Genomic DNA, 26,578 nt, shown 5'->3' with positions numbered 1-26,578 from the left:
AGGAAATTAAAAAGTACATGGAAACCAATGAAAATGAAAACATGACAGCCCAAAACCTCTGGGATGCAGCAAAGACAGTCATAAGAGGGAAGCATATAGCAATCCAGGCCTTCCTAAAGAGGGAAGAAAGGTCTCAAATACACAACCTAACCTTAAACCTAAAAGAGGTAGAAAAAGAACAGCAAATAAAGCCTACAACCAGAAGAAGGGAAATAAAGATTGGAGCAGAAATCAATGATATTGAAATTAAAAAAATAAAACCCTGGTAGAACACATCAATGAAACCAGCAGCTTGTTAATTCTTGGAAAGAATTAACAATTGATAAACCCCTATCCAGATTGGTCAAAAAGAAAAAGGAAAGGACCCAAATAAGTAAAATTACAAACGAAAGAGGAGAGATATAACCAACACCACAGAAACACAAACAATAATGAGAGAATATTAATGAGGAATTATATGCCAATAAATTGGGCAATCTGGAAGAAATGGACGAATTCCTAGAAACATAAACTACCAAAACTGAAACAGGAGGAAATAGAAATTTTGAACAGACCCATAACCAGTAAAGAAATTGAATCAGTAATTAAAAATCTCCAAACAAACAAAAGTCAGGGCTGGAAGGTTTTCCAGGGGAATTTTACCAAACATTTAAAGAAGAGTTAACACCTATTCTTTTGAAGCTGTTCCAAAAAATAAAAATGGAAGGAAAGCTTCCATACTCATTCTACGAGGTCAACATTACCTTTATTCTAAGATCAGACAAAAACCCCACTAAAAAGGAGAACTACAGAGCCAATTTCCTGATGAACATGGATGCAAAAATTCTCAACCAGATACTAGCAAATTAGATCCAACAATGCATTAAAAGAATTGTTCACTGCAATCAGTGGGGTTTATTCTTGGGATGTAGGGCTGGTTCAGTATTTGCAAATCAATCAATGTGAGTGATACATCACATTAATAAAAGAAAGGATAAGAACCACGTGATCCTCTTAGTACATGGAGAGAAAGCATTTGACAAAATACAGCATCCTTTCTTGATAAAAACCCTCAAGAAAGTAGGGATAGAAGGATCATAACTCATGATCATAAAAGCCATATACAAAAGACCCACCATTAATATCATTCTTGTTGGAGAAAAACTGAGAGCTTTCCCCCTAAGGTCAGGAACATGACAGGGGTGTCCACTCTCTCCACTGTTACTCAACATAGTATTGGAAGTCCTAGCTTCGGCAATCAGAAAACACAAAGAAATGAAAGGCATCCAAATTGGCAGGGAGGAAGTCAAACTTTCACTCTTTGCAGATGACATGATACTCTATATGGAAAACCCAAAAGATTCCACCAAAAAGCTTCTAGAACTGATCTATGAATTCAGCAACGTTGTAGGATAATAAAATCTGTACAGAAATTGGTTGCATTTCTATACACCAGTAATGAAGCAGCAGAAAGAGAAATCAAGGAATCAAGCCCATTTACAATTGCTTCAAAACCCATAAAATACATAGAATAAACTTAACCAAAAAGGTGAAAAATCTATGCACTGAAAACTATAGAAAGCTTATGAAAGAAATTGAAGAAGACACACACAAAAAAGGAGAAACATTCCATGCTCCTGAATAGGAAGAACAAATATTGTAAAAATGTCAATCTACCCAAAGCAATCTACATATTCAATGCAATTTCTATCAAAATAATACCAGCATTCTTCACAGAATACCAGCATTCTTCACAGAGATAGAACAAAGAATGCTAAATTTGTATGGAACCAGAAAAGACCCCGAATAACCAAAGCAGTCCTGAAAAAGAAAACCAAAGCTGGAGGCATCATAATTCTGGACTTCAAGCTGTATTACAAAGCTGTAATCATCAAGACAGTATGCTGCTGGCACAAAAACAGACACATCGATCAGTGGAACAGAATAGAGAACCCAGAAATGATCCCATAACTACATGGTCAGCTAATTTTTGACAAAGCGGGAAAAAATATCCAATGGAAAAAATTATGGTTGGGAAAACTGGAGCAACATGCAGAAGAATGGACCTGGACCACTTTCTTACACCATACACAAAAATAAACTCAAAATGGATGAAAGATCTAAATGTAAGACAGGAAGCCATTAAAATCCTAGGGGAGAAGACAGGAAACACCCTCTTTGACCTTAGCCTCGGCAACTTCTTACTTGACATGTCTCTGGAGGTAAGGGAAACAAAAGCAAAAATGAACTATTGGGACCTCATCAAGATAAAAAGCTTCTGTACAGCAAAGGAAACAATCAGCAAAACTAAAAGGCAACGGATGGAATAGGAGAAGATATTTGCAAATGACATAGGGTAAAGGGTTAGTATCCAAGATCTATAAAGAACTTCTCAAACTCAGCACCCAAAAAACAAATGACCCAGTGAAGAAGTGAGCAAAAGACATGAATAGACACTTCTCCAAAGAGGATATCCAGATGGCTAACAGACACATGAAAAAATGCTCAACATCACTGATCATCAGGGAAATACATATCAAAACTACAATGGGATACCATACTTGTCAGAATGGCTAACATTAACAACTCAGGCAATGGCAGATGTTGGCAAGGATGTGGAGAAAGGGGAACCCTTCTGCAGTGCTGGTGGGAATGCAAACTGGTGCAGCAGCCACTCTGGAAAACAGTATGGAGGTTCCTCAAAAAATTAAAAATAGAACTACCCTACAACCCAGCAATTTTACTACTAGGTATTTATCCAGAGGATACAAGAGTGCTCTTTTGAAGGGGCCCATGCACCCCAGTGTTTATAACAGTGTTATTGACAGTAGCCAAAGTATGGAAAAAGCCCACATGTCCGTTGACTGATGAATGGATAAAGAAGATGTGGTATGTATGTGTGTGTGTGTGTATATATATATATAATGGAATATTGGCGATCAAAAAGAATGAAATCTTGCCATTTGCAACAATGTGGATAGAACTAGAAAGTATTAATCTAAGAGAAATTAGAGAAAGACAAATATCATATGACATACATATATCATATAATATAAATTCCACATATGAGATATAAAACAGATGAATATAAGGGAAAGGAAGTAAAAATAATATAAAAACAGAGAGGGAGATAAACCATAAGAGATTCTTACATATGGAGAACAAACTGAAGGTTGCTGGAGGGGTGTTGTGTGGGGGGATGGGCTAAATGGGCAAGGGGCATTAAGGTGGACACTTGTTGGGATAGCACTGGGTGTTACATGTAAGTGATCAATCACTAAATTCTATTCCTGAAGTCATTATTATACTATATGTTAACTAGGTCAGATTTAAATTAAATAAATAACTAAAATAGGGGGATCTTGATGGCAATCAATTCTACTCACCCACTAATTTTATAGATAAAGACATTCCTTTGATTCACCACTATATCTGCAGGGCCTAGAGTAGCACCTGGCACTTTTTTTTTTTTTTTTTTTTTTGAGAGAGAAATGGGGAGGGGCAGTGAGAGATAGGGAGAGATAGAATCTTAACCAGGCTCCACGCCCATCACTTAGCCTGATATAGGGCTTGGTCTTACAACCCTGAAATACTACACAACCCTGAGATCATGACCTGAGCCAAAATCAAGAGTCGGACACTTAACTGACTGAGCCACCCAGGAGCCCCTGGAATTTTATATAAATGGAATCATACATTGTTTTCTTTCTTTCTTTTCTTTTTTGTCTTGCTTCTTTTACTCAGCATAATTACTTTGAAGTTCATTTATATTGTTTATTGCTGAGTAGTATTCCATTATATGGATATTACTGCAATTTATTTCTTTTCCTGTTGGTGGACGTTTGGGCTATGAACAGTTTTTTTTGTTTTTTTGTTTTTTTGTTGTTTTTTTTTTTACATGTTTTCTTTTCCCTTGAATAAATACCTAGGAGTGGAGTGACTAGATCATGTATGACAGGGTGCCAGTGGGGGAGGGGCAGCTGTCAGCACAGAGCCCGACATGGGGCTCAAACTCACCAACAGTGAGATCATGACCTGAGCTGAAGTCAGACGCTCAACCGAGTCACCCAGGTGCCCCTGTATGTTGACTTTTTTAAAGAAACTGACAAATTGTCTTTCACAGCACATTTTATATTCCTGCTAGCAGTGCATAAGAATTATAGTTCCTCTACATTGTTGCTAACATTTTTTTTATGGTCAGTCTTTTCAATTTTAACCCTTCTAATAGGTTTGTAGTGATATCTCATTGTGGTGTGACAATGAGATATCACTACAAACCTATTAGAATGTGTTGATTTGGGTCTTCCTGATGATTAATGATGTTGAACATTTCTTGGTCTGCTTATTTGGCATTCATTCAGTCATTCATTCATCTTTTCTGGTGAAATGCTTATTTAAATATTTCTCCCCTTTTTGGAGGTTGTTTTCTTATTGTTGAATTTTCCAAGTTTTTTATACATTCTTCATACAAGTACCTTATCAGATACATAATTTGCAAATATTTCCCCTACTCTGTGGCTTGTCTTTTCATTCTCTTAACTGTTTTCTGAAAAGCAGTGTTTAAGAAAAACAGTGCTTTTAAAATGTTGATGAGGCCTGATTTACCGTTTTAAGAAAAAATGGATCAAATCTTTAAAAAAATAAATGAGACGCCTGGTTGGCTCAGTTGATAGAGCATGTAACTCTTGATCTCAGGGTTATGAGTTCAAGCCCCACCTTGTGTGTAGAGAATACTTAAAAATAAAATCTTAGGGGCACCTTGGTGGCTCATTCAGTTAAGCCTCTGACTCTTGATTTTGGCTTAGGTCATGATCTCATAGTTCCATGAGTTCAAGCCCTAAGTTGGGCACTGTGCACTGACTACATGGAACCTGCTTGGGATTCTGCCTCTCTCTCTGCCCCTTCCTGACTCGGACTCTTTCTGTCTCTCTCAAAATAAATAAATAAACTTTAAGAGAAATCTTAAAAAAAAGAATGGGGTCCCTGGGTGGCTCAGTTGGTTAAGTATCCAACTGTTGATTTTAGCTCAGGTCATAATCTCATGATTCATGAGATCGAGGCTCACATTGGGCTCTGCACTGACAATGTGTTGCCTGCTTGGGATTCTTTCTTTCCTCTCTCTTTGACCTTCCCTACTCACATACTCTCTGTCACTCTCAAACAAACATTTTAAAAAAGGATTATACTTTTGCTATTATATGTAAGAAATTTTTGCCTATCCAAGGTCACAGATTTTTTTTTTTTTTTTTTAGTGTTTATTTTGAGAGAGAGACAGAGATTGTGCATGTTCGCATGTGCATATGGGAGAGTCAAAGAGGGAGGGAGAGAGAATCCCAAGCAGGCTTCATGACCTCAGTGCAGAGCCCAGGGCGGGGCTCCATCTCACAAACTGTGAGATCATGATCTGAGTGGAAACCAAGAGTCGGATGCTTAACTGACTGAGCTACCCAGGTGCCCCACAGATTTTTTTCCCCCTCTGTATTTCTTTCTAGAAGTTTTATATTTTCAGGCTTTATATTTAAGTCTATGATCCATTTCTTGTTTTGTTTTAAGTTTATTTATTTTGAGAGAGAGAGCATGAGCAGGGGTTGGGCAGAGACCGAGATCGAGAGATGATCCCAAGCAGGCTCCAAGCTCTCAACATGGAGCCCAGTGTGGGGCTTGATCACATGAACTGGGAGATCATGACCCAAGCCAAAATCAAGAGTTGAACACTTAACCAACTGGTTCACCCAAGCCACCCCTATAATCTACTTCAAGTTAATTTTTTTAGATAGTGTAAGCTAAGGATCCAAATTCATTCTCTCCTTTCTTTCTTTCTCTCTTTCTCTCTTTCTTTCTTTCTTTCTTTCTTTCTTTCTTTCTTTCTTTCTTTCTTTTTCTTTCTTTCTATTGAAATTGCCTTGAATCTGTAGACCAATTTAGGGAGAATTGATGCCTTAACATTACTGAGTCTTATGTTCCGTGAACACAGCATACCTCTCCATTTATTTAGACCTTTAGTTTCTTTCAAGAGTGTTATATAGTTTTCGGTGTGCAAGTTTTGCATATCTTTTGTCAGATTTATCTTTTAAGTGTATCATTTTTTGAGATGTTATTTTAAATGGTATTGTAAAATTTTAATTTCTCATTGTTCATTGCAAATATATAGAAATACAATAGAGTTTTGTATGTTGATGTGTGCCTTGCAACCATACCATACTTTTTTCTAATTGCTTTCTGTACATCTAGCCAATTTTATACATAGATAATATTGCCTGCAAATAATGATAGTTTTACTTTTTCCTTTCCAATCCAGATGCCTTTTATTTGTTTATCTTGTCTTATTGCACTGGCTAGAACCTTTACTATAGTGTGAGACAGATATGGTGATAATGGGCAGTGTTGTCTATTCTTGATTTGGGGGGAAAGTATTTGCCGTTAAGTATGATGTTAGCTGTAAGTTTTTCAAGGGATATCTTTTATTGGTTGGTGTTTGCTTCTGTTATTAGTTTGCTGAGAGTTTTTATCAGAAGTGGATGTTGTATGTTGTCAGATGCTTTTTGTGCACCTATTGAGGTAATTATATGGTTATTAGAATTGGTTTTTTAATTTGGTGAGTGATATGCATTGATTTTTGAATATGTAAATCAGCTTACATTCCTGAGAGAAACTGTATTTGGTCATGACATATTATCCTTTTTGTATATTATTGGATTAGATTTACCAAAAATTTGTTTATAGAATTTTTGCATCTGTGTTCATGAGGGCTATTGGTACATGTCTTGGTCTGATTTTGTATCAGGATAATGCTGGCTTCCAAGAATAAGTTGGGAACTATTATTTTTCTTCTCTTCAGTTTCTTGGATTATTTCTTCTTTAGAGATTTGGTAGAATTCATCACTGAAGTCATGTGGACCCAGAGTTTTTTTGTGGGAAGGCTTTATAAAGCTGTTTGTTTGTTTGTTTGTGTTTGTTTGTTTATTTATTTATTTATTTATTTATTTATTGTTTATTCATTCAGGGAGAGAGAGCACAAGCAGGGGAGGGGCAGAAAGAGGGAGAAAGAGAATCCCAAGCAGGCTCCATACTGTCAGTACAGAGCCCAGTGTGGGGCTCAATCTCACAAAATGTGAGATCAGACCTGAGCTGAAATCAGGAGTTGGATGCTCAACTGATTGAGCCACCCAGTTGCCACAAGATTTTTAAGAAATGTTTATTTATTTATTTTGAGAGAGAGAGATACAGAAGGAGGGGCAGAGAGAGGAAGAGAGAGAATCCCGAGCAGCAGCAAATTCAATTTTTAAAACATGTATAGGGCTATTCAGATTATCTATTTCTTCTTGAGTGAGCTTTTGTGGTTTGTGTTTTTCTAGGAATTTCTCCATTTAACCTATTGTTAAATTTGTTGACATTAAATTATTTGTAATATTCTGTTGTTAATATCTATAGAATCTGTAACAATGTTACCTCTCTCATTCCTGACACTGTTAATTTGTGTCTTTTTCTTTTTATGCTAATTAGTCCAACATTTTACATTAGTTTTACTGATCTTCTAAAAGAACCATTGTTTGGATTTATTAATTTTCTCTCTCTTTCATTGACTTTACTCTGGCCTTTATTGTTTCCTTTCTTGTATTTACTCTGGATTTAATGTCCATGTCCTTTTCTGGTTTCTTAAGGTGGAAGCTGAGGTCAGTAGTTTTGAGAACTTTCTTTTCTAAAATAGACATTTATTGCTGTAAATCTCCTCTCAAGTAATATTTTAATTACATATTCTGATATGTTGTGTTTTCGTATTTCTTCAGTTTCAAACTTTATTTCTCTTTTGGTTTCTTTTTTAACCCATGAGTTATATAGAAGCATGCTATTTAGTTTCAAGATGCTATTATTGATAATTGTGGTTAGAGGACATAATTGTATGATTCAAATTATCTTAAATGTATTGAAACTTATGGTTCAGAATATGGTATATTTTAGAAAATGTTTGACTTATTTTTTGTTGTTCTCATTCAGAGAAAGCAATTGAACTGCGTCTGGCAAAAATTGATCATACTGCGATTCACCCCCATTTACTTGACATGAAGATTGGACAAGGGAAATATGAGCCAGGCTTTTTCCCTAAGTTGCAGTCTGATGTGCTTTCCACTGGGCCAGCCAGCAACAAGTGAGTCAACCCCAGGGATTCTCTTATCCAGCTCCCTAACCACAGTGATGAAGGTTCTCCCATATCAGGGCCTGAGCTTGTGGAAGATGCCTGGAATTTTGTAAAGTAAATATGAAGATGACCCAGACCATCCAGGTTGTTCATTTGTTTGAACAAGAATACAGGTGACAAAGTATAATTCACTCCTGTCTCTACTCTGCAAATTGGGATAGCTCCACATGCCCAGAAGCTACAAAAAGCCAGACTACAGATAGCTGGCAGTCATCTCTCAACTAAATCCCATACCACACCTAGCTAGCTAGCATTGTGTCTTTAATAAGTGGTGGTTGAAATAATTGGAGTCTGAACCAAAAGTAGATACCTTAGTGGGGTTGCTCTTTTTTAGTTACTTTTGGAGATGAGTGTGTCAAAGCCCAGACAGAGAAGGAGTATAGTTTTGGGTCTGCATGTGAAGTTTTTACATGTGTTTTAAGAGAGATATGTCTATGTTCCCCTGGGGAGTTTTCTCTTTCTTGCCCAGTCACTGAGCTCTCAGCTACTTTTCCTCAAGGTCTCTGAGCTATCTCTATTGATTGTTAGGTGTTTTTCCCATGCCCGGCGTTATTCCCTAGACATAACCTGACCTTACTTTCTTAGTGCAATGTTCATAATTGCCTGCTTGGATTCTGTCAGGTGGACAAAAAGGAATGCCCCTGCTCAGTGGAGGCGGAAAGATAGGCAGAAGCAGCACACAGAACACCTGCGTTTAGATAATGACCAGAGAGAGGTAAGACATCTTAAGGGTGACAAACAGTGGCTCTTGACTATTCTACACTCTACTTCTCTTTCCCATTTTCATGACCTCTGATCTGATTCAAATGTCTTAGTAATGATCTCTCCCATAAAGATGGGTTAATACTAGGGTTAGTTCCCGATACCTGATACTGGGCCTTGGTTATGACAAATCTAGGATATATGATGTTTTGCAAGTGACCGCTAGTAGGTCCTCTCCCTGAGCCAGGCCCTGTTTGCAGCCCTATCAGGAGTAATGTCCAGGCTTTCACTGTCCTTTCAGTACTCAGTCATGCATATGCTCCCTGGGGAGTGTGACAGGAAAACTCAGAAGATAAGAGTCTGAGATTTGGAAGAAATTCTTTTAAAATTTGTGAGACTTTGTGTGTGTGTGTGTGTGTGTGTGTGTGTGTGTGTGTGTGTGTGTGTGTAATATGGTAGAAAAAAGTTAATTCTATGAAAGTGAGAAGGAAGAAAAGCTGAACTTGGGTTAATGCTGTGAATTTCTGAAATGGGTATGGGGGACTTTTCTTCTATTTTTTGTGTATATTAATTTAAAACATAATCTTTTCTTTAAAATTTTTTTAAATGTTTATTCATTTTTTGAGAGAGAGAGTGAGCATATGAGGGGGGCAGAGAGAGAGAGGCACAGAATCTGAAGCAGGCTACAGGCTCTGAGCTGTCAGCATAGAGCACGACAGGGGGCTCAAACTCACGGACCAAGATCATGACCTGAGCCAAAGTTGGTCGCTTAACCGACTGAGCCATCCAGGCACCCCTAAAACCAATAATCTTGACTTTTTTTCTTAGAGAAGCAAAAGAGAGGAATGTTATCATTAGGTGCCTGGGGATTGGGGATTCCTGAACTGACCTGAGTTTACCAGCTGAGTTTCTCAGCTCTCCTATAACTCGTTCCCAGTGAAGTTTCTACTTCTAAACCTCAGGATGGAGACCCTGCCTTAGTTGCAGAGAAGTTGTAAAAATGGGGCTTCACCTTCAGAAACCTATTTCAGGAACTTCTCTTTGAGAAAAGAACCTGCAATTTGCATTTTATACATTTAAAACCTATTAAAGCATATTGTTTTCATATTAGTCTGACACCTCAGTGAATTGGAAAATAAATACTATTTTGTCTTTGCTGATTTTTAAAGGAATAAATTAGAATTGCAAGGTATGGCGATGAATTTTTAAAAAAGGTTTATTTATTTTTGAGAGAAAGGGGTTTGGGGGAGGGCAGAGAGTGGGAGACAGAATCCCAAGCAGGCTCTGTGCTCAGTGCAGAGCCCTATGTGGGGCTTGAACTCACGAACTGTGAGATTATGTTTTGAACTGAAATCAAGTGTTGGACGCTTAACTGACTGAGTCACCCAGGCAACCCTGGCTATGAATTTTTAACTGCTGATTTATAGGATATGATTGTGCTTAGCATTGTGTTTTTTTTTTTTTTTAATGTTTATTGGTTTCTTTTGGGTGGGGGGAGGGGCAGAAAAAGATGGGGAGGGAGAGAGAGAAACCCAGGCAGGCTTTGCACTGGCAGTGCAGAGCCCAACACAGGGCTGGATCTCACAAACTGTGAAATCATGACCTGAGCCAAAATCAAGAGTCAGGTGCTCAACCGACTGAGCCACGCAGGCATCCTTGTGCTTAGAGTTTTTGTTTGTGTGAGGGTGGAAATGACGTGTTGAGTATTGGTGTTATTTTAGAAGTGTCCCCTGGGTCTTCCATCTCACCTCCATATTCTCTCAACAGTGTTTATTGAGCATGTTTATTTGGTCCAATCGTTGTAATAAGCACTTTGAAATATAAAGATGAGAAGGAGATAGACTTGTCCTCAGGGATACCAGTTTATTAGGGAACAAAGTCAGATACACAAATAACTTTAGTAGAATAGTCTTTTGGAAGGATCCTATGAGAGGCAAGTCAGTGTTTGATCACTGATTAGAGAAAGCAGAGGTCAGTTCTACCTGGGGTATTATTCAGCAAGACTGATGGAGCCATCATCTCTTTAAGTCTGGGAGGATGATAGGGTTTTGAGAGACAAAGAGCAGTCAAGTGGAAGAAATAAATGCAGGATCAAACACTTGGTATTTGTCTTGTAATGGAGGCTGTAGGCTGAATATTTTGGAGTAAGGAGGTACAGGAGGTAGGTAACAAACTAGGAGGCGGGTAGTCCAGGTGAGAGAATTGAAGCCTAACCTTGGGGTTGGTAGTAGGAGCAGATTGAGGGACCAGAAGGTAGAATGGACACAATTGTACTACTGGAATAAAGTCTGGGGTAAAAATATTGGTTGTGAACTTGAGATACTGAGAGGATGTCAGTGGGTTCTATGTTAAAACAAATAGTGGCCTCTGGGTGGCTCAGTTGGTTAAGATTGGACTCTTGATTTTGGCTCAGGTCATGATCTCATCATTTGTGAGTTTGAGCCCCGTGTTGGGCTCTGCACTGGCAGCGCAGAGCCTGCTTGGGATTTTCTCTCTCTCCCTCTGTCTCTCTGCCCGTCCCCTGTTCTCTCTCTCTCTCAAAATAAATAAATAAACTTAAAAAAAATAGTATATGGAAAATCACCAGCACATTGTAGAAAAGTGGAAAATGCAGTTATTATTTTAAATGTGCAGTCTTCTATTAAATGTGCAGTCTTCTTTTCTAGGCTCTAATTTAGCAAGGCTATACTTTATGATAGTAAGGGTAGATACCTTTGAAATGGGCAGAGGAGTTAAATTCCTCTCAGCTTGTTGGAGAAAATGATTTTCTCAGTAGTACTCTGAAATTTGGGTGGGTTTGTACATTGAACTATACATGTTGCAGCCATGTGTTAGCTCTGTGTTAACCATGTGTTTTTTTTTTTTTTTACCTCTTCTATCATTAAAGCAAAGGTAATTACAGTACTCATGGAATGCCTTACATCAAAGAAAACAGAACTCATGTTGTCTGTTTTTCTCTTTGCTGCAAGAGTTGTGTTTTAAACTTGCCACTCCCAACTTTGAGCATAGGAAAGAGACAATAAGAAAGTGCAGGTGGTAATAGTGCCCTCTTCAGGCTCTCATTAGTACTGGTCACCCATGGTTTGTGTGCGTAGACACAAAGAGCTTTTGATTTTTCCGTTTGCTGTAGAAGTACATCCAGGAAGCCAGAAATATGGGCAGCACCATCCGCCAGCCCAAATTGTCCAACCTTTCCCCGTCAGTGATTGCTCAAACCAACTGGAAGTTTGTAGAGGGCCTGCTGAAGGAGTGCCGCAACAAGGTGAGCCATGGTTGTGTGTGTGTGTGTGTGTGTGTGTGTGTGTTGTTTCCCTTGGCAGCCACGGGGAGACACATCTTGGCCCTGATCACTCTTTCTTGGCTTTAAAAATATTGTTAATATAATGGGATACTACTGATGTTGAGATTCTGTTAACTTAGAATTAGGTGTATTTGCTTTAAATAAATATACCATTAATGGAGAGCAAGCACACTTTGCTTGATATTTACATGTATTTTTTAAAACTGAAAGATAGATATAGTTTTCAATTTTAGACATCTTATACTATTTATATAAAATCCTTATAGTTGAATTGTCTTCAACAGATTAGTCTTACACACATGAAAATGTTTTTGCCTCTCTGTTTTAATTTGATAGAAGTGGTCTCATTATTTAGATACAAGAATTTACTGAGTGCCTACTGTGTGCCAGGCCAAAGTGTGTTGTGGGGATATTTTTCTCAGTTCTACAGACAGTAATTTTTTAAAGGTTTTTTTGAGGTATACTTGATACACAAAAAAATTACACACATATTTTAATGTATACATTTTGACAAGTTTGGACATACGTATACACCCATGATAATATCAACCAAAGTCAAGATGCTAAACTTATCTATCATTTCCAAAAATTTCCTTGTGTTATTTTTTTGGTTTTTGTTTGTTTCTGTGGGTAAGTATACTTAATATGAGATCTGTCTCTTAACATATTGTGAAGTGCCCAATAATCGATTGTTAATAATAGGTACTGTGTTAAAAAAAAATAGACACATAGGTAAATGGAACAGAATAGAGAGCCCAGAAATAAACCCATGACTATATGGTCAACTAATCTTTGACAAAGGAGGCATGAATATGGAATGGGAAAAAGTCTCTTCAACAAATGCTATTGGGAAAATTGGACAGCTATATGCAAAAGAATGAAACTAGACTACTTTCTTACACTATACACAAAAATAAACTCAAAATGGATTAAGTATCAAAATGTGAAACCTGAAACCATAAAACTGAAAGAGAGCACAGGCAGAAATTTCTCTGGCATTGGCCATAGCAACATCTTTCTAGATATATTTCTTGAAGCAAGGGAAACAAAAGCAAAAATACTATTGGGACTACATCAAAATAAAAATCTTCTGTACAATAAAGGAAACAGTTAACAAAACTGAAAGGTAACAACATACTGAATGGGAGAAGATAATTTGGAAATGACATCTGATACAGGGCTAGAATATGTAAAGAACATATACAACTCAACACCAATAAAACAAATAATTCAATTAAAAATGGGCAGAAGGCATAAACAGACATTTTTCCAAAGAAAACATACAGATGGCCAACAGACATATGAAAAGATGCTCAACATCACTCATCATCAGGGAAATACAAATCAAAACCACAATGAGATATCACCTCATACCTGTTAGAATGGCTAAAATAAAAAACTCAAGAAACACCCAAGTGTTGGCAAGGATGTGGAAAAAAAGGGACCCTCGTGCCCTCTTGGTGGGAATGCAAACTGGTGCAGCCACTGTGGAAAACAGTACGGAAGTTCCTCAAAAAATTAAAAATAGAATTACCCTATAATCCAGCAATTGTACTACTGGGTATTTACTCAAAACATACTCATTCGAAAAGATATATGTACCTCTATGTTCATAGCTGCATTATTTACAATAGCCAAATTATGGAAGCAACCCAAAGGTTCATTAATAGATGAATGGATAAGGAAATGGTGTGTGTACACACACACACACACACACACACACACACACACACACACACACACACTAGAATATTACTCAGCCATAAAAAAGAATGAAATCTTGCCATTTGCAATAACATGAATGGATCTAGAGGGTATAATGCTAAGTGAAAGAAGTCAGAGAAAGACAAATACCATATGATTTCACTCATATGTTGAACTTAAGAAAGAAACGAACAAAGAAAAAAGACAAACCAAAAAACAGACTCATAACTATGGAGAACAAACTGGTGGTTACCAGAGGGAAGGTGGGTGGGGGGAACAGGTGAAACAGGTGAAGTGAATTAAGAGTATACTTACCATGATGAGCAAGCACTGAGTAATGTGTAGAATTGTTGAATCACTATACTGCACACCTGAAATTAATATAATACTGTTAACTATACTGGAATCAAAAAAATAATAGATGCTATGTTGTGCAGCAGACCTCTAAAATTTACTCATCTCACATACTGAAATTTTATACTTACAGCGCAACAATTCCCTATTTCCCCCTTTTCCCCCTCTGGCAACCACCATTCTGTTTGCTTCTGTGAGTTTGACTATTTTAGATACCTCATATAAGTAGAATCATGTAGTATTTGTCTTTTTGTGACTGGCCTGTTTCACTTAGCATAATGTCCTCCTGGTTCATCCAGGTTGCTGCAAATGACAGGATTTCGTTCTTGAGCACTTGAATTGTTTCCATATCTTGGCTATTGTGAATAATGTGGCAATGATCATAAGGTACAGATACCTCTTTGAGATTCTGATTTCAGTTCTTTTGGATATATACTCAGAAGAAGGATTGTTGGATTAAAATATAATCATTCTTAGTTTTTAATATTTTAGTTATGAATGTAGTTTCTAATAAAAATAGACTTTCAACCAAGTCGGTGTACCATACTTTTTAGGACAATTCAACTAGCTTGGTCTCTACTACATCTTGTTTATTCATCAGTAGAAAAAAGATTTTCCTGCATCTTCAGTTTGTTAATGGCGGTCATTTATAGAATGAAATCAAATATACTTTCTTTTACAGAAGACATTATTGCAGTCACAAATTAGATGGATATATCAGTACTGATATTTTGAATTCAGGTATTTAAAAAAACAGCTTCTATCAGCTCACTCTGAGCCATTGGTATCCATTATTTTCCATACAATGTTGTCTTCTCTGCTATTAAGAGCATAGGTGATGCCGCCTTTCTTGAAAGAAGCCTTTTCTCTTGTCTCTGAGTTTTGTTTTCCAAGTTGAGGACATTTATTCTCAAGTTTTGAGGTGCCTGCCTAGCCAGTGACACCTTTCTTATGTCCACTGTCTGGTCCACAATGACTATGAAATACATCCCAATTTCAGAGATGTTAACATGCAGAGAAAAATGTACATAATTCGTCTAGCAGTGCCAAATGTTGGTTAGCATGTGGAGCAACAGGAGTTCTCATACTGTTGGACGTATAAATTAGTGTGACCACTTTGGAAAACAGTGTAACATTATCTAGTATTCTTCTCCTAGATCTTTTCCCTAGAGAACAGTGTAACCCAGGAGGTATGTACAAATAGTTTACAACATTCTTTGTAGTATCCCCAAACAGGAAACAACCAAATGCTAATCAGTAAGAGAATTAATAAATAAATTGTGAGTATATTCATATGTTGGAATGTTATACAGTGATGGAAATGGACAACAGCTATACCCATCAATGCGTGTGAATTTTACAAACAAAGTTTAATGAAAAAGCAGATCACAAAAGAAAACATATAGGCAAAACTAAACTACATTGTTTAGCAATGCAAATATAGGTGATAAGCATTTCTTTGCTTTTCTGTATAGTTCTGTTGTGTAGGTCAGGATAGTAGGCACTTCCAGAGTGGGAAGGTGATGAGAGAGGACACATGGAACGCTTCAAAGATATGGATGGGCAGTGTTTCATTTCTTAATTTGGGTGATGGTTGTAATAGTGTGTGTGATATATAACACACATACACATGCATACATATACACACACACATAATACAGGTATATGAGATATATTTTACAGAAAAAGTATTAAAAATAACAACACTGGAAAGAAATATGCCAAAGTATTAAGAATTGTTGCTTCTGAAAGGCAGAATTAGGGGTGATTTTCTTCCTGTTCTTTAGATTTTTGTATGTCACAAATTTATAGCATAACTAAATAAGTGTTAGTTAAGGACTTGAACTCAGTATTCATGCGGAGTTAGATTCAGAGGCCAGATCTTCTCTTTCTTTGCTGTGTGATTTTGGCAAGTTCCTTAAGTTCTCTGACCTCAGTTTCCTTATTAGTAAATTGGGAACAATAATAATACTTACTCATAGAGTTGTAGTGCTTAATACAGTGCCTGGTACACAGTAATAAAGGTTGCAATGATCATTACACAGTGTGTGTTTTTTGGTTTTTTTATAATAAGCATTTGGAAATTTTACTTAAAAGTAAATCATTTGTCCTTAATTTTTGATCCCTTTGACAGGTACTTCAGATGTATTTCTAGCATTAAATACTTGAAGGTTTGTTTGGTAAGATCAGTTAAACAATGAGAATCAGAGAATCTCAGAAGTGAGCATGACCAATTTTATTTAACTTTTTTCAGTTCATAAATGAAAAAACTTAATCCAGAGTGAGGACATCACAGAAAGAAGAAGTAGGTCCAGGATCATACAGTGATTGCTGTTTTCTTATCTTTGAAACTAAACTTTAAAAATATAAGGGCGCCTGGGTAGCTCAGTCGGTTAAGCGTCCGACTTCAGCTCAGGTCACGATCTCACGGTCTGTGAGTTTGAGCCCTGCGTTGGGCTCTGGGCTGATGATGGCCCAGAGCCTGGAGCCTGCTTCCAATTCTGTGTCTCCCTCTCTCTCTGACCCTCCCCCGTTCATGCTCTGCTTCTCTCTGTCTCAAAAATAAATAAACGTTAAAAAAAATATATATATATTCATTTATTTACTGTGAGGGGAAGAGAGAATCCCAAGCAGGATCTGTGCTGTCAGTGCAGAGCCCAACCTGGTGCTCAATCTCCTGAACTGTGAGATCATGACCTGAGTCAAAATCAGGAGTTGGATGCTTAACCAACTGAGCTACCCAGGTGCCCCTATAACTAAACTTTTAAAGAATGTACCATAACCTGACGTACATGGTGGAGAATAAATATACTGTGTCTCTTGGTCTTGTTCATCTTGTCCTTCCCAGCCCAGCAGATGTGCTGTGCAGGTGGCTACAACCCTCTCTAGTTGCACATGATCCTGCTCACTGGGTTATCTAATCCTGCTGACTGATTCCTTGTAGACCAAGAGGATGCTGGTGGAGAAAATGGGCCGAGAGGCTGTGGAGCTAGGGCACGGGGAGGTGAACATCACAGGGGTGGAGGAGAACACCTTGATTGCCAGCCTTTGTGACCTCCTAGAAAGGATCTGGAGTCATGGGCTACAAGTAAAGCAGGTAAGGAATGTGTAGACTCTGCCTGCTGAGCAAACTGTCTTTCTGTTTTCACTGACTAGCTTTCCCATACTTCTCCAGCTGGCTGGCTTTGAAGAATGGTGCATGGCATGGTAGAGTGAGACTTGAAATAGCTAAACAAACTAATAAGTAAATAAATATGATCCAAGCTATTTTTTTTTTTTTAATTTTGCTTCATAAACCTGTGTGTTTGTGAAGACATTTTTAGAGTGGCATCTTCCTTTTTGTGAATAGAGCTGAAGGCCAAATTGATAGATCCTTTTTGGCGTCTGGCCCTAGTCTGGAAATGGAACACAAAAGAGAGAACTTGGAGCTCCTAAGTACCAGATGTCCTCTAAAGGTCCTTCACTGTACATTCCCAGTGGAAAAAGGTCTGTCATTAACATTTCTTTTATATGCAGATAGCTTAACTATCTAAAGATTTGAGAAAGGACTGAATGACACTAAGTTTGATTTTTACTGCTGAATACCAGAGAATTTCCTTATTTCAGAATACTCTACAATGAGTATTTGGTTAAGATGGACAACTTTTATTTTTATACATTTTTAAATTTGAGAAGAACTTGAAATCTTTTCAAAAGCAGTTTTAATATGGATAAATTAGAAAATATATGTAAGTATGTTGCAACTATTTTTTTGAGAGCCAACAGTGTCCGGCACTGTTGTAGGCACTTGAGATACCTAAGTGAACAAAACAGACCAAGATCTCTGCCCTTCTGGAGTTGTCATTGTTATGGATATAGAGACAGTTTACTACATCTGTTCTTCAAGACATTTTTCTATGCACATATACCCATATACAGTGTATATTTAAAAATTCAACTACAGTGAGATACCTTTTCACATCCGCTAGGATAACTAAAAAAAGACAGACAAAACAAGTTTAGTAAGGATGTGGACAAATTAGAACCTTCACACATTGCTGGTGGGAATGTAGAATGGTGCAGCCACTTTGGAACATAGTCTGGCAGTTCCTCAAAATGTTAAACATGGTGTTATCATATGACACAGCAAGTTCACTTCTAGCTGTGTACTCAAGAGAAATGGAAATATACGTCCATATAAAAACATGTACTCAAATGTTCATAGCAGCCTTATTCCTAATAGACCAGAAGTAGAACAATTCAAATGTCCATCAGTTGATGAATAGATACACTAAATGTGGTATGTCTGTACAATGGAATTTAATTCAGTAGTAAAAGGAATGAAGGATGATAGATGGTTCAACATACTAAGTGAAAGAAGCCAGTCACAAAAGACCACATATGGTATGATCCTGTTTATATAAAATGTCCAGAATAGACAAATTCGTAGTCAGAAAGTAGATTAGGAGATGTCAGAGGCAGGAGGGAATGAGGAATAGGGAGTGACTGATAATTCTTTTTGGGTGATGACAGTGTTCTAAAATTAGGTAGTGGTGATGGTTGCACAACTCTGTGAATGTACTAAAAACTGGATTTTTTTTTTTACAGAAAATTGTGTAACTTTATACGTGTGAATTTTACAGTAACGTGAATTATATCTCAGTAAAACTGTTTTTACAAAAATCTAGATGGGATCATACTGTACATAATGTTTTGTAACTTGCTTTTTCTTTTTTTAACCTCAGAATATTTTTTCTGTGTCCTTATCTAATTTTTAGGTGATACTGTAGTGTTTAAGAGTTCATACTGTAGTGTTTAAGAGTTCAAACTAGGAATCAGATAGACATGGGTTTAATTCCCAGTTAATAACTTTATAAGACTGATCAAGATATGTAGCTTTTCCAGGCTTCTGTTTCTTCCTATATATGATGGAATTTTTAAAGTACCCACCTCCATAGGATTCTTGTGAGGATTTAAGATAGTTCATGTGAAGCACTGAACTCAGAGCCTGGAATGTGGGAGGTGCTTTGTAAATGTTTATGGTCATTACTCTTCTCAGATCTCAGTTTTAGTTACTGTATCCACTGTATACATTTTCCATATTTGAATCAATCCTTTATTACCGGTCATTTAGATTATTTCTGATTTTTTAATATTATAAACAATAATGTGATTATAAAATTTTTTAAATGCTAAAAATTGTGCATCACCAAATTCCTAAAATTTTGAGATTCCTGTAGTATAATAGCAACACCATGGGCTTTGGAGTCAGGAGGCCTGGGATTTTTGAATCTTAGCTCCACTGGATGACTTCCAGTAACTTGTGATTTTTGAGTTTCATTTTTTTTATCAGTACTACAGAGTTAATCAAGTCTACCTTTGAGGGTTATGATAATTAGATATAATACAAATAACCTGGCGTGTGGTAGGTATATAACATGTGAAAGCTATTATGCTAGGTTCTACATGAAGAATTTGTTTCTTTACTTTTCTTTATAACAAATGAATAGAATATAAATAATCATTTTATCAATTTCCTTGAAGTTGAGCGAGCCTGGCACTATAGTTGAGCTCTTCAGCTTTTTGGTAAAACATATGCCACCAAAACTTTTTAATATTTGCCATAAAAATTTCTAGAGCATTAGTGAGACTTCTCCTGCAGTTTAAGAACTAATAACCATACCATGTTCTAAACCTGTCCTCTGAGGCTTTGTAGCCATATTCTGCAAAAATTCCCATAGTATAAGGAATATCTTTTGGAGCCAATTTGATTCCCTTCTCAGTTTGGATGGATAGGGGCTACTTGTTTAGTGAGAAACTAGTTCAAAATAATGGGGACTTTTCAGTTGAGGTCCCATTTTGTTCTGAAGTCTGCATTTGGAGTGCTAGAAGTAAAGCACTAACAGTGTCACCAGAGGGAAGCAAGGGTATATGCTTTTTTTGGCAAGTCATTTATACCCTCAAAGACACATGGATGTTCAGCTGAGGATTGACCAAGACTATCTATGTTGGGTTTCTACAGCATGTCCTCCTTAGGCCTCTACTTTGCTAGCTTGTGTGTAGAGCGCTTCTCTCCTGCTGAGACATTCTTTGGTTATGTCCTAATCCAAAAGCTATAACCTGGTTACCTGGTCTCCATCATGCAGATTATGCATGATCATGCAGTGACCAAATTTACTCTCAGAAGGTGATTTTACTGCCCCCTTCTGAGGGCACCTTACTGATCAATTACCTATTTTATCTACTTAGAAAGTAGAGAGAATCCAAACAGCAGGTTTTGCTGCTAGCTTTCTAAATTTTGTTATTAGCCATACAACTGTCTACACGCAGGGCTGCCTTCAGCAAGTCCTCTTAAGCTCTGTTATCTTCACAGCTCTCTTTGGCTTTCAGTGACATTTTTCAAGGAGATGTGTATCCTTCTCTAGTATATTCTTCTGACAATAAGAGGTGAGGTTTGGTTTTTCATACTGGTTTTGTAACTGCTGCCCTTGGGGTAAGTGAGAAGGGGTTGTTTCTTACCTTCCATGTATATGACATCCCTGGAGAATCTGGTGCTACTTAGATCTTGCTATCTCTATATAACTACCCCAAATGGGTGGTTAGGCTAAATTGAACCTTGCAGTCTCAATCAGCCTCTTCAAAAGAGGAAAAAGAATAATCCATGTCTCCTGAACTAGAAAGACCCGTCAGCCCAGCTGCTGCTCTCTCACTCCTGCCTTTGCTCTCCCTCCTCATGAGTAAAATCACTGTGAGCCAGGGCATCCTCCTGGCATGGCAGCCTGGTGTTGCTCTAGCCTTTGGCTCTTCAGTATCATTGCCTCTCTGGTGACCAGCTATATTTAGTGTGTGTCACATTCACACAATTCTGTTAAGGGAGGCTGCCTTCCTGGTCTTCCTAGATTCTGAGATACAAGTGACAAGCCAAAGTCCCTTTCAGGAGCCTACTTTAATGGTTTTGGTGGATAAGTGGATGGATTTCTAGAAGTTGAATTATTAAATCAAAGAGTGTGAGTATTTTAAGCTCTTGCATTGTCTTTCATATTTATTGTATTAATATACCAGTTAGTGTATAGGGGTTGTAAGTCTCACTGATGTTGTTAAACATTATTTTTTCCCCAAATATTTGTTTTTTTGATGAATAAAAAAATAGTCATTTCTAGTTTTAACTTGTGTTTTTTAAAAAAATGCCATGATGATTATTCGGTTTTGTTTTAAGCTGTCTAAATCTTTTTTCTTTTCTTTTTTTTTTAAAGCTGGTTAAATCTTGTAGGATATCCAAACATACAGCAAGTTTATGTCACCAACTTGCTGATTTATAGATGAGGGTTTTTCTTCCATTCAGATGGCTTGCTTTTTTCTCCTAAGATAGATCAAGTTGGTGGATGGAAACAAAATAAATACTCAGTATTCTCAAGGGACAAATCTTGAGACCTTAAAATCTTCGCATTCATTTGAGAGCATAAAACTTTCTTCAGAAAGTATAACTTCAAAAGTTAAATCTCTTTTAGACAGTCTGTATAGCATCATTATTGATAGCAGTGGTTCTGATATTAGATAGATTGAAGCTTAAATCCCAACACTCTGCTTACTAGCTCTGTGATCTTTTACATGTTACTTAATCTTTGATCCCCAATTTGACCTTGTCTAAAGAAAATGAGGATAGAGCTACCTATCTTGTAGTATTGTTGAGAGCATTGAATAAAATATATTTTGAACATTTAATGTAGTACTTAGTTTATAGCAAGCCTCAAGACATGGTAACTTCTATTATTATTACTATTCTTTAAAATACAGAACTAAAGTCATTTATAAAATTATTATAATAAATCCTACTACTAAAACAAACATAATACTACATTTATATTATGTCAGCTATATAGAAACATTTACCATGAATCTGATATGAAGTTTTTTTTTTTTTTTTTTTTTTTTGAGTCACATACAAGGGTCACTGTGTACTGCAGGATGGCTAGAAAAAGATAAAACAGTTACTGGATGGCCAGCTGGGCTCACTCACCACCTAGGCAAATTGCTCCCTCACATCAGGCTTGCAAATGCTAATCAAATCTGTGCCTTGGTAAAATGACAAATTGCTACATGTCTTAGTTTAAACTGCAACTTTTATATTTCCAAATGCTAAGGTTCTGTTACACTGACTGTAGTTAAGTACCTGCAGCCTTCTTCAACTTTACCTTCAAGAGTAAATCTTCATCTTAGTGACAGCTTCTCCTCAGCCTACACTAAAGACAATAATGCCTTTAAATATTTAAGGAAACTCAGGAGTTGTCATGGAATCTTATAGACTGGGTATTAGCTCCTATGTACAAAAGCCATCATGCTCTACCCAAGCTGGCCTTTAACCAACTCAGAAGTTGATAGGTTATTTGCTTTTTTCTTTCTTATAAACTGTCCCATTCACAGATTCTGTGTGGCCATGTCCTCCTTCCTGTTTCAAGTGGTGGGCCTCTTCTCTTTTCTCCCTTCCATTCTTCTTTATATTTCCTCTGCATTTTAGTAGGGGGATATATTTGTATGTGTTGCACTAGGTGTACATCAAGATAAGACATAGTACAGATATTTTTTACTAAAAGCCCATATCTATATGTTTTATCTATGACTCTGTTCACTGGATGCTTTGGTCTCTGAAATCTAAACTGACAGGAGTTTCGGGGCACCTGGGTGGCTCAGTCGGTTCAGCACCCAACTTCGTTCGGGTCATGGTCTCACAGTTCATGGGTTCGAGCCCCACGTGGGCTCTGTGCTGAGAGCTCAGAGCCTGGAGCCTGCTTTGGATTCTATGTCTCCCTCTCTTTGCCCCTTGCCCGCTCATGCGCTCTCTGTCTTTCTCTCTCTCTCTCTCTTAAAAATAAATAAATATTAGAGAAAATTTTTTTTAACTGACAGGAGTTTCTTCTCCCTTGTGTTGGTTCCAGGGGAAATCAGCCTTGTGGTCCCACCTGTTACATTATCAGGAAAACCGGCAGAGAAAACTGACATCAGGAAGCCTCAGTACCTCAGGTAAGTTGGTCTCTGTAGCATTGGGGAGAGCCCCCTTCATCCATTTTCCCATCTCCCAGTGGAGTGATCATCTGCGGTAGACTATTCCAGGTCAATGAAGCCTTTGTCTGGAATGTTTTCTTTTTTAAATATTAAGCTACTTGGCTCTCTGACCACAGAGTATGCTAAAGCAATGGGGTTTGCTTTCATGATGTGTTTCTATACTTTTTTTTTTTTTTTTGAGTAAATTCTACACCCAACATGATGCTTAAACTCGTGACCCTAAGATCGAGAGTCGCATGCTCTACTGACTGAGCCAGCCAGGCGTCCCTGTCTCTATACCCTTTTGATGAGTGAGATAGGTGACTTATATCAGCAAAAGGCCAGTGTTTATAAATTTTCTTTTTTAACATTTATTTATTTTTGAGACAGGGAGAGACAGAGCATGAACAGGGGAGGGTCAGAGAGAGGGAGACACAGAATCTGAAGCAGGCTTCAGGCTCTGAGCTGTCAGCACAGAGCCCGACGCGGGGCTAGAACTCACGGACTGCAAGATCATGACCTGAGTCGAAGTTGGCCGCTTAACCGACTGGGCCACCCAGGCGCCCAAGGCCAGTGTTTAAATGAATTTAGGTTTTCAGTGAATTTGTGTGTTACTGGTGTCCTGTGTTTGGAATGGGTTGTCTTCATAGGTTTTTGTTTTATTTCTCTGAAATGGGCATTGAGATGATCTATCAGTTAAGAGAGCCTGTTTGTCAATGTGTTCTACCTTGGAGTTCCTCAGAGTCAAGGCCTGATGTGAATGATCCCTTAAACACTTCTTTTTCCATTTCTAATTTAATAAAAATATTAGAGTTGGCAGGGACCCCAGAGATTGTCTAGTCCAGCCCCTGTATTTTACAAGAGGAGGAAACCGGGATCCAGGATTAATTGAATTTTTTCAGGATCACACAGGGCATTCATGGAAGAGGCCAGATTAGGAGCCAGGCCTCTTGTCTCCTGGTCTGGTGTTCATTCTGTAGTGCCCCTTCCAAGACAATACTCCTCCTTCCTTTACTTCTTGGCAGCATCTCCCCTTTGCATCATCCTTCATTTTCTTCTCTCTGCCAGGAAGTTTGTTTACTTTTCTTGGGTGTTCTTATCCTAATGGTAAAGATCAGTTCAAATGGAAGTAAAGAGATAGGCATGAATTCCGTGGTTTCTTTCCTCTTGAGCTAATTGACTTCAGCTAGCACTGAAAGTGGGGAGAATAGTTGGCTGGAAACCAGGTACAAGAGCTTCCTAAGCAGCTTGATGAGGAGTTCTTTCATCTATTCTCTGGATATTAGAACAAAAATTCTTCTCAGGAAGGCTATAGAAGTTACTGCTGAGGGATAGACTATATAGCCAAAAATTCTCAACAGTTAAATGATGAAGATACTATGTTTTATGTATTGGACCAGACATATGGATATAAATATACAAGCATACCTCAGAAATATCGTGGGTTTGGTTCTAGACTACCACAAAAAAACTGAATATTATAAGGAAGTGAGTCAGGTGAATTATTTGGTTTCCCATTGCATGTAAAAGTTATATTAATGCTACACTGAAGTCTGTTAAGTGTGCAATAACATTATGTCTAAAAAATGTATATACCTTGATTTAAAAATATAGCTAAAAACAATGCTAACCATCCGTTGGAGCTATCAGCAAGTCATAGTCATGGATCACAGATCACCATAACAAATATAATGACAATGAAAAATTTTGACATATTGTGAGAATTACCAGAGTGTGACACAAAGACATGAAGTGAGCAAATGCTGTTAGAAAAATGGTGCCAGGGCACCTGGGTGGCTCAGTTGGTTGTGTCTTGAGTCTCTTGATTTTGGCTCAGGTCATGATCCCAGGGTTGTGGGATTGAGCCCTGTGTCGGGCTCTGCACTAAGCATGGAGCCTACTTGGGATTCTCTCTCTCCCTCTGCCCCTCTTTCCCACTCATGTGCTCTCTTTCTCTCTAAAATAATAATAATAGGGGTGCCTGGGTGGCTCAGTCGGTTAAGCACCCGACTTTGGCTCAGGTCATGATCTCATGGTTCACAAGTTTGAGCCCCACATCAGGTACTCTGCTGTCAGCACAGAGCCCGCTTAGGATCCTCTGTCCCCATCTCTTCCTGCCCCTCCCCCGCTCTCTCCCTTTCTCTTTTAAAAATAAATAAAAACATTAAATAACAATAATGATAATAAAAATGGTGCCAGTAGACTTGCTTGACACAGCGTTGCCACAGACCTTCAATTTGCAAAAAACACAGTATCTGTGAAGCACAATAAAGCAAAGCATAATAGAATGAGGTATGCTTGTGTCTAGAGATCCTAAGCATTCTGGAACATGTTTTTTACGCATTTGCTTGGCTCTTTTGTAGCACATTTTGAGGCAAGACCAAGTACATGAGTAGTAGCTCCAAATGGAAATAGTGCTTCCATAGGTTAGTGATGAGAACATGCTGGATTAGGAGCTAGAAGATCTGTGTTCCCTCCAGTCCTGATTTTGCCACTTGGTGACTGAGGCAAAGCAGTGTTCTCTGAATCAGTTCCCTTCTCTGTGATACTTTCCTTGGCTATCTAACATTAGAGGGTTAAATGAGATAACACGGGTAAGAGTATAACATCTGATACCTAGTAGGTACTTAATAAATATTCATGAAATGCTAAGTGTTACCAAAGTAACCATTTCCTGTACAAATTTGGGTAATCAGCTCTTTGGATAATCCCGTCTCTTGAGACATGAACAACTTTTTTGTTCTAGGAATACTTCTTGATTCAGAACGGAGGAAGTCTGATGCCAGCTCAGTCATGTCTCCCCTGCGAGTCTCCCTCATTCAGGATATGAGGTCAGTCTGGGTTCATATATAATAAGCCACTAAAAGCCTGTTTTCAGTTACTCCTTAGGTGTCTATTTTTTTTAATTAAAAAAATTTTTTTAAATCTTTATTTACTTTTGAGAGAGGGAGAGACAGAGTGCGAGTGGGGGTAGAATACAGAGAGAGGGAGACACAGAATCCAAAACAGGCTCCAGGCTCTGAGCTGTCAGCACAGAGCCTGATGTGGGGCTCAAACTCATGAACGATGAGATCATGACCTGAGCTGGAGTCGGACTGAGCCACCCGGGCACCCCAGGTGTCTACTTTAAATAGCAGGATCTCAGTGACTTGGGCTTCTATAGCCTCTCTGTTAACCAGGAAGCCCTCCTTATTGGTCTTGTGCTTCATGATGCCGTTGTAGAGCTATACAAGCAGTTGGGTTTCCTGACAGTTTTGGCGAATTATACCAGAGTTATCACAAGACCTTAGGGTTCCAGGGTTAGCTTGGCTTTTTGATAACTG

At 37.9% G+C, this 26,578-nt stretch overlaps 1 protein-coding gene across 5 annotated transcripts in view; it reads left to right on the top strand.

Moving 5' to 3' along the window:
* The window catches only part of DENND5A (DENN domain containing 5A), a 117,066-nt gene that overhangs the window by 78,601 nt on the left and 11,887 nt on the right, over positions 1-26,578 (top strand). For all 5 annotated transcript variants that reach the window (XR_007156170.1, XM_047877272.1, XM_047877271.1 and 2 more), the window contains 6 exons: positions 7,975-8,125; positions 8,798-8,891; positions 12,009-12,140; positions 17,182-17,334; positions 23,150-23,234; positions 26,002-26,086. Coding sequence is in view for 4 of the 5 variants with exons in the window: in XM_047877272.1 (XP_047733228.1) it covers positions 7,975-8,125; positions 8,798-8,891; positions 12,009-12,140; positions 17,182-17,334; positions 23,150-23,234; positions 26,002-26,086 (700 nt within the window). In the remaining variant the exon portion in view is untranslated. The remainder of the gene's footprint in view (positions 1-7,974; positions 8,126-8,797; positions 8,892-12,008; positions 12,141-17,181; positions 17,335-23,149; positions 23,235-26,001; positions 26,087-26,578) is intronic.

Source organism: Prionailurus viverrinus, chromosome D1 (assembly GCF_022837055.1).
Source record: "Prionailurus viverrinus isolate Anna chromosome D1, UM_Priviv_1.0, whole genome shotgun sequence".
Classification (NCBI taxonomy): domain Eukaryota; kingdom Metazoa; phylum Chordata; class Mammalia; order Carnivora; family Felidae; genus Prionailurus; species Prionailurus viverrinus.
The sequence above is the reverse complement of the archived record's forward strand: the minus strand, read 5'-3'. Positions and strand labels throughout refer to the sequence as shown.